This window comes from Quercus robur, chromosome 2 (assembly GCF_932294415.1).
Source record: "Quercus robur chromosome 2, dhQueRobu3.1, whole genome shotgun sequence".
NCBI lineage: Eukaryota > Viridiplantae > Streptophyta > Magnoliopsida > Fagales > Fagaceae > Quercus > Quercus robur.
Genome location: NC_065535.1, coordinates 85,916,038 through 85,924,966, shown reverse-complemented (window position 1 = coordinate 85,924,966; position 8,929 = coordinate 85,916,038). Strand labels below are relative to the sequence as shown.

The 8,929-nt window shown below is 34.7% G+C and overlaps 1 protein-coding gene across 1 annotated transcript; it reads left to right on the top strand.

The window, feature by feature from the left end:
* The first annotated feature begins 1,633 nt into the window (after positions 1 to 1,633).
* LOC126715528 (uncharacterized) lies at positions 1,634 to 2,240 on the top strand. Its single transcript, XM_050416167.1, has one exon. The coding sequence runs from the start codon at positions 1,734 to 1,736 to the stop codon at positions 2,052 to 2,054; it is 321 nt and encodes a 106-aa protein (XP_050272124.1). The 5' UTR covers positions 1,634 to 1,733; the 3' UTR covers positions 2,055 to 2,240.
* Positions 2,241 to 8,929: the final 6,689 nt, after the last annotated feature.

Sequence of the window (8,929 nt, the reverse complement as noted above, 5' to 3'; positions counted from 1 at the left end):
TTTTTTTAATTACGCATAACTTAAACCCGTGGTGAGGACAAATAATATATCATGGACATGTGAATGTAATATTATGAAAGAAAGTAATCTTCCCTTTATATTACTACTAAAAATGTTCACATAATAATTCAATAAGACAATAAGTTAATTGAAGGTGAGTAATTTGAATAGTCAACAAGACAAATGAAAACGCATTATTGAAAGGTCACCATTGAAAATTTAGGACAAAACTTATACACAATATTTTAGGTGTTATTCTTATGTTGCTCTCTTAAGATTCTGTCATGTGGTTACTTAACTAAAAAAATACACTTCTATTCCATAAGAAAAAAAACCACATAACAGAATCTTAAGAAGAAAACCTAAAGAACAGTATCTAAGTACTGTACTTAAGTCTTGTCTCAAAAGTTATAACCTTCAAAATATTGTCAAAACTATTACTAGACGTTAAAAAGTTTAGTGGTCACTTAAGGCACATTTTTCATCGCAATTCTGAATAATTCTAGAGTCTCAAACGATTTTGATGCACACTTCACTTGATTGAACCATTGAGCACATTGGAAATGCCTCAAATTTCTCTTGACCTAACACAACAACATTTCACTTGAGTTATCATAGCCTATAGCTACGCTTAACCTTGCACACTTCACTTGACTGAACCATTGAGCACACTAGAAATGCCTCAAATTTCTCTTGACCTTGCACAACAACATTTCACTTAAGTAATCATTGCCTATAGTTGCGCTTAACCTAGCGTGATAACTCACTTTAGTCAACTTTAGACCGAAAGTTTGCTCTAACTCTCGTTTGATTGAACCTATAAATATTTTTTTCCTTTCTTTTTTTCTATTTTCAGAGTGGGATTCACTTACATATTACATTTATGAGCATCTTTCTCCCATAAAATTATACAATCTCTTCATACCTTTTTTTAGTTTTTGCTAAATAAAAACAGAAGTTTCCATGTATACCACTGGGATCTTGCTGGAGTTATCAGTCGAATCGCTCACCAGGTGAAGAACCAGTAATCACATTTTGGCATCAATGGCATGGATCATAAGCCACAAGGCTATAGCATTTGCTCACATTGTTACCTCCCCCCTCCTTATTATATGCTTTGTACTTTTTCTCTATTGTGGAATGCTATCATTTTCCCATTAAAAAAAGAAACTCCTAACCAATCACCACTCGATAATTACAAGAAATACTAAGATTGTGACGACTACCAAATCAAATCATGCAAGAATTATGCTAAACAATCCCCCACAAATCACAGCAAATAAAAATATAAAAAAAGAAAAAGAAAAAAAAAAAAAAAAAAAACCCAAAAAATCAGCCCAAAAGGCCTAAACGTTTGCCTAGGGACAATCTATGAGAATCGTGTCGGTAACTACACACCCCTTTATTTTCTCTCCTAACACACATGCAAAAGGCCACGTATCTTACTAGTATTTTTACCATGTCTACACTCCTATAACCGACCCCTCAAGACACGCGGACACGTCTTCTACGGCTCTTAAATGCCGCGCAATACAGCTTGGAAACAACAACATTTTGACCCCACCACCTAAAACCCCCCAAAAAGAAAAAGACTAATACGACTCCATCACTACCACTATATAAGCATCAATAACTACTTCTATAAATGCCCACCATTGCTCTACAAGCTTAAAAGTTTTCTAGAAGCGTGGTCTGTTGCACATAGAAAAGTAGTGGTGTTGGTGGTGAAGACAATGGCCACCGGTGCTGCTGATGGACTTTTCCGAAGTGTCTATGAGGGTTGCATTGCTGGCTGTGACACAGGGAAAGAGCGCAGACCATACCATAAAAACTGTGGCTGTGCACTTCACAAGGCTGGTAAAGAATGTTCACATCCATTGCCTAAGTGCAAAAACGTGTCCTACCCAATAAGGAGGGCTTGGAGTGAAGGGTCTTTGGTCTTGGCAGCTTCTAACTATTCTTCACCTTCAACTTCTCCAGCTTTGGTTGGTACTGGGAGGAACCAGTTGGGTTTGTGTGAACAAGAGGAAGAGTATGTTACATTCAAGATCTGATTTTTATTTATTTAATTTGTTAATTACATGGTCTCTTTTTTAGAACAAATTGGCGTTCAAGTCAGATTTGTGACAATTTTATATATGTGTTGGTGGAATTAATGGTTGTTAACTTTTTTTATTCCTGACAGTTTTCGTGTTCTTAATCTTATGAATGGTTTAATCAAAAATGGATTTTGTGTTTGATGGAATGGTTTACAGTGTAAATATGGTGCAACGTATACGTAATTCCCTTCTTTTGTCAAGAAAAAAATGAAGAATAGATGGTGCTCTAGTTTCGTGTACGCAATAGCATCTGTGTACTGCTTTAAAATCGAGAACCCAAATTGAAATTTTCTTCTACATATTCTTTGTGAATTTTGGAACCTGGATTCCCAACTCGAATTAAGCTCTACCCTATTGTGAATCTTGATCTCCAATGACAATTTTGGAAAACTTTATAACTCAACCAAATTAAGCACCGTCAAAATCTAAATCGAATCTAAATTAGCTTTTTTGTAGTTTTATTTTATCAAGTTTCTATTTTCATTTATTTAATTCTAGTGTCAAGCCTATTCATAATACTGCAGCAGCAGGTCGTTCAATTTAGATGCATTAGAGTGATTTTTTTTTAAAGAGTTATTCGTAAATTTAGTTCATAAAAAAGGAGCATCATGGTGGGATGCATTTTTCTTAAAATAATGGCTTGCACATCTTGTTGGGATGGTCAGGTCAGATGAGCATCAATTCGTGTCACATATGGGCGGCTCCCTTGTTCAATGCTAGGGGAAAAAGAACGAATAAAATAAAATCAAAGGAAGGAAGATACGAGGAAAAAAGGCATCTTAAAGTGTGAAATCCAGCTTATCCTCCTCTTAATTAAATATATAAATTAGAAGAGTTTTTTTCTTTAAATAATTATGAATAAAGAACTCCTTTGATCATGGTGTTGCCAAAGCTGACCACATGGGACGGAAGGTAGAACTGGGTAGAAACTACTAGAAAGGCACTTCCATGTTTGAATGGACGAAAATGACAGAGGCAAAAAGTCTCAATATTTCTTATTCCAATTCGGTAGTATTGTCATGTAATGACAATCCAAACCAAATGGCAAAGGATCTCTGTACCAGTACAGAAGCTCATCTTGTGATGCCTACTCATCCATTAACAATTGAGAGAACCTGTTTGGGCATGTCAAATAAAAAGGGAATTAAGTGCATATTTATAAATTATGATTGACAAAACTAATGATTATCACACACTTGCTATTATACACAACACATTGTCATGTGGACTGAAATCATATCATATCTAAAAACACGACTTCAAAAGAAGTGTGTAAGGAATATGCAATAGTGAGTGTGTAATAAGATTTTTCCGCTTTGTAAATACCTAACAGAAAGCATAGTAGAGATTACTCTTTTAAACCTACAAGATAGACTCTAGAATTCACTAGAAAAGAAAAAGAGAAAACCTTTCTGAAAATATTATTAATCAAATTATAAATTTTGAATCGTATTTTCCTTTTACATATTGCAAGTTTATTTAAAGGCTCTAGAAAACTAATTTTTCAAGTAAAAATAGTCTACATATTCTAATTAATATAGTGCCAATAATAGGAATTTAATTTGACTAGAAAAACCTCAAAAACTCCTAAAATCAAGGAAATAGAATCCAAAATCCGAAAATAACAAAAATTACATGAAAATTCAAAACTAACAAAGGATAAAAATTTAAAATCTTGAAATACATCAAGACTCTGCCACTTGAATGAAACTTGTCCTTGATTTTTCATTTGGAAATTGAAATTTTCCGCTCCAAATAAAAAGATACTTCGAGTACTTACACAATCCAATTTTGAAACTTGTATCCTTGATATCTTGTAGCGTAATTTTTTTTTCTTATTGACCTTCAATTGATTTACAACATCAATTAACAATGGGTTGAAGATAATTGAATTTTTTTACTTCAAGAAAATCAATAGGCTTTGATGCGAAGTCAATGAAATCCTGAAACTTGAGGGTTATATATAGGTCACCTTCATGTTTAAGGTCAATTAAATCCTAATGAAAGCCTGAGACTTGAGGGGTTATAGGATCACCTTCATTTTTAACATCAATTAAATCCTCCACAGTATCCAATTCGATCCCCCAAAAGAGAAGGAAAAAGGAAACACGTGAATGTCCTTAATGCTCTTTAATACTATAAGAGATTAGTAGCTTATGACTGAATCTCATCACCAGCAGCTCCTTAATTACTGTTTGGTGCAAAGAGAAATTTTGCATCTATGGATAACACCAAACAAAACAGTGTCATATCATATGCTGCCAACCATTTGAATGGAAGGAATGGACCTTGGTGAAATTAAAACAGAGCATCAAAATCATCAAACAAAATGCAAAACCAAAACGAATTAATAAGATTTTTTTTTCTTGTATTAAGAAATATTACAGTTGACCAAGATCTTAAGTTGCAGGGAAATTGGGAAGGGTCACCTACCTTCATATAAGTTTGGTAAACCTCTGGTCAGAAGAGTAAAAGTCAAAGCGTATTTCTTCGGAGAAAACTATGCTAAAATACCACATTAAACAATGAAGTCAAAAGGCAAGCCAAGACAGCCTATGAACATAATTTCCAAGGCTCTATAGCTAGAATTACTTCCCTAATGAAACACGTCTGTCTTAGTTAGGTAACTGCTTTGCCAAAAACCCTCCAGACCCTTCTTGAATTCTTCTACGTGGAAGCACTTGCACGAAAGTTTCTCTAGATTTCTACCACACACTAAAAACAATTGTTGATTTCCTCCTCTATATTAATGCTTCATTAATAGCAAGCATGCAAAAGTTTCAACACAATTACATTCAAACACATACAAACCCACCAAGACGTACACAAAATATAAGGGAATTTAAAAGAGGGAAGAGAGAGAGAGGAAAGAATGGCCATTGGAGCATCTGAGATGCTGCTGCAGTGTGTGTTTAATGGAAGTATATCAGTGCATGACATGGAGATTGAGAGGAGACCCTACCATCGGAACTGCAGCTGTGCACTGCACAAGTTAGAAAATATTTGCTCCAATGATTACTCTCAACAAAGGAAAATTTCATTACCTTCACAATCACTGCAAAAGTTATGCAGTAATTGTAACCTGTACATAGCAGCTTTCAAATTCTCTTCACAATCTTCTCCTCTTAGTATGAAACAGAGAAGAAGCCAATGGAACTCTTTTCACATGGATGAAAGGAATTTATTGGGGACTTGATACAAATGAGTTAGGAAAAAAGGTTAGGAACTAAGAAACCATATTATTGCTTTGTTTCTCTATTTCTAATTCTCCTATAGAATTCGAGAGCAGTTTCTTCTGGCTTCATTACTGTAAATTCTGCAGAGTTTATGTAGCTATGGTGTTTTACCACTATTTCTTTTGAGAACATGCCGACTCAATAACAATATACTAATTTAAGTTGAGTTAACATACCCTTCTCGTCCTGATTTTCTAACCAGTGTATGGGTTCCATGCCATTGACTTTCAATGGAAAACAAAAGAAGCAATATGCCAAACTTTCTTTGCCTTTTTCTTCTCTCTTTTTCATTGGTAGTATGATTTCTAGGCATGGGACAAGGACTTAGTTTCAGCATGGGAACCTCCTAAGATGAAGACATGTTGAGACAGATGCTCTGCTGGGTGCTTGAATGTGCATGTGCGTGTGTAAATCCTTATGTTCTTTTTTTCTAAGTAAATTTATTAATGGTAATTACACAAGCCTATTGGGCCGTGAACCCATGATCCCATCTTCCACCATACTCTTACAAGGGAAGGAAGTGCCATTTGAACCAAAGCTCATTGACTTTTATGCTAAGTAAATTAGAGACAGAGAGGAGTCACGGAGACTCATTAAGCATAATTCCAAGCTTGCCTCAAAAAGACTCTAACTTCCATGTTTTACTTATTGTTTTTCGTTTAATCCTATGGAAATGCCTAGCTTGGCTGCCAAACAATACCACTATTTCTCATCAGGAAATGCATCTTTGATTGCATTGCATACAGAAAACACATACAACGCAATCTCCTTTGTCATTTTTATTCATGTATGAATAATGAAAATACCTATAGATTGGGTATTGAAATGTACCAAACTTCACATATTGGGCCCTTTATTTGGGAAGCGAGCACTTTTAGTGCACAGATTTCAAACTGCAATGGATATATGGTGAGGATAAGGGTCAGATTTGAGCTAGCCAGTGAACTAAACTACTTTACTTAAGAGTAAATCTACTATTTATTTTTCTTTTTCATTTAAGTTCTCTCAAATTGCATGGTTATGAGGTCCATCATAGAGCATAGAGCATAGCTGGTCTTATAATAATCTTATAAAATTTTCTCATAAATTAAAAAAGAATTCTATGATCACTCAATACTCCAAACGTGTTTCTCCACTTCGTTCACCTTGCTCTTATCTTATGATTCACATACACTTCAATCTCTCCATCATTAAATTGAGTACACTAGATATGTCATTCAATTATACAATGGCAGTGAGAAATATCGCAGTCCCACTGTCACAGTATTTTCTTTTCCTTTTGATCTAATTATCATGCAAGACAATGATGATTGATCTTGTAATATCGACCTTTAATGCAACTGGCTCCTTAAAAAATATTTATTCAATTTGCTCACTACTTCCAGAGAGTGATTTAATCATTTAAACAAGGATTAAGAGATACAAACTGTGTCAAGAAAGAAAAAATGATCATCCCAATAAAGCAACAGATAACTGTATTTAATAGAAAAATCATATGATGTGATATGAGTTACCTGTAACAAAAATACACCTTGTACGCAATCTGAAGCATGGCTTGGAAGTCGGAAGCCAGCAGGTAGATGAGTTGGCGAATTTCTTATTTCTCAACTCCTAAGAGCAAGTTCTACCTACATTTGAGAAACAATAATACGATAACAGCTTCAGCATAGCCCCACACTTGACCAATCACCCAATCCCCCCCCCCCCCACCACAAAATTAAGAAGAAGAGGGCTCAAATATTCCTATATTCTGACAGCTGCTTAGAGTGAATAGAAGTAATTACAAGCACAAAGTTAATTAATTCCATTAGAAATCTCAGAAAATCCTGACAGCTACTTAAAAGAGTGAATAAATTAAATTTAAATTTCAAGCTCAAAGTTAATCAATTCCATTAGAAATCTCAAGCTACAAATGTAGCTGCACGTTTGATATTCCCCAGCAATTTTCTTCTTTAAAAGTATTCTTGTTCGTATAGCAAACATGGATAAATATTTCAAATTTGGAGAGTCAACCATAAGGTAACAATGGGAAAACCCAAAAGTATGAAATACACCATGCGTTCCTATCACTACCTATATGAGCTACAATATTCATTAAAAATTTTTCTAAGATTCAAATTAAGTTGTTATATTATTTAACACTGTTAAATTATTGGTTTTATGTTGATGTAATGGCCAAGAGGCCCACTTCTAGTCTATATATTATAGGGTTTGTTGTAATGGACTTGAATATACATTAAAGATGTAGCCACTAAGGCTTTATTCCCCTTGTATTCTTCGCTCTTTCTTGCTTTCACTTCTCTTTATTATTTTATTCTTGTTTTTAACAAACACCAACTAATTATGGTAATTGATAAGGGTAATTTTAGAAAGATACTAGTCTTGGACCCGTCAGCTTTACTATACCAAAGACGATGACTCTGCCCTTCAAGCCGACGACTTGCTGTTTGACGACCAGACCACCTTGACGTGATGGAAAGCTGACAAAAAGAAGCTGATGGTAGTAAAAGGTCTCTTGACGGTTCCAGCATGGTTTTTGCTTGGGCTCCACGAATAAATACATAAGGAAATAACTTACGCCTCACGGTTAACCCTAATCAAGAAAACCCTTATAAGGAAAGGATCCCGCAAAATACGCGTACTAACAAGGATCCTCCCCACAAGGAAAGACCTTCTCTGCTAAGAAACGAATGTTAACTTTACACAACTATAAAAACCTCAAAGCCCTCACAAACCGAGGTACACATAATTTCCCCAACTCTAGCACTCTAAAGTTGTGAAAGTTCTTTAACTTGACCTTCGGAGGGTATTTGGCCGGTACCACACCGGTATCCTCTACAAGGTCTTCTTTGTTTTTGTTTCCCAGGTGTTGTTTCGAGCGCATGAGAACTGTGTGACTTACTGACGATTTTCAGCATCATTAGTAATTATCATTAAGCATTATTTTTCTGGTCAAAAAGGGGGGGGGGGGTCCACTGAGTTCTTACACTTTTAGGTCAGAAACTTCATCTTACTATAGGGAATGAAGCCGATCAAAAATATGAACCAAAAAAGAAAGTTTTGCTGAATGCAATTATATAAGGTGTGATGTCTTAACAATCATAATGCATTTTCAAGCACCATTGTTTTTTTTTTTTTTTTTTTAGTTCACACCCACAACTAGCTGGTTATAAACTTATGATATCGCTCTCCTCCTCTTCTTGTGGGAGGAGGAAGTATCATTTGAGCCAGAGCTCATTGGCACAATTTAAAGCACCAATTCATGATATCGTATACCAGAATAAACAGAAAAAACTTGATTAACAGTCAAATGTTATATAGAAACAAAATTCATTGTTTTGCATTCTTTCCATCTGCCAAGTTGAAAACTTTTGAACTATTTATCTAAACCAACAAATAAGACACATGTAGCTAGGTTGGACATGTAATGAACTTGTGTAAGCCAAATATCAAAATCAATTATATATATATATATATATGTAGAGAGAGAGAGAGAGAGAGCTATATTATGTCTATTTAGAAAAACAAATACTTAGCTTCCTACTTCTGATAAAGTATAATGATGCTTAAACTAATATCCTTTATTGCATAGAA

Coding starts and splice junctions, on each gene's coding strand:
- LOC126715528 (XM_050416167.1), top strand. CDS start 1,734: ATGGCCACCGGTGCTGCTGATGGACTTTTCCGAAGTGTCTATGAGGGT.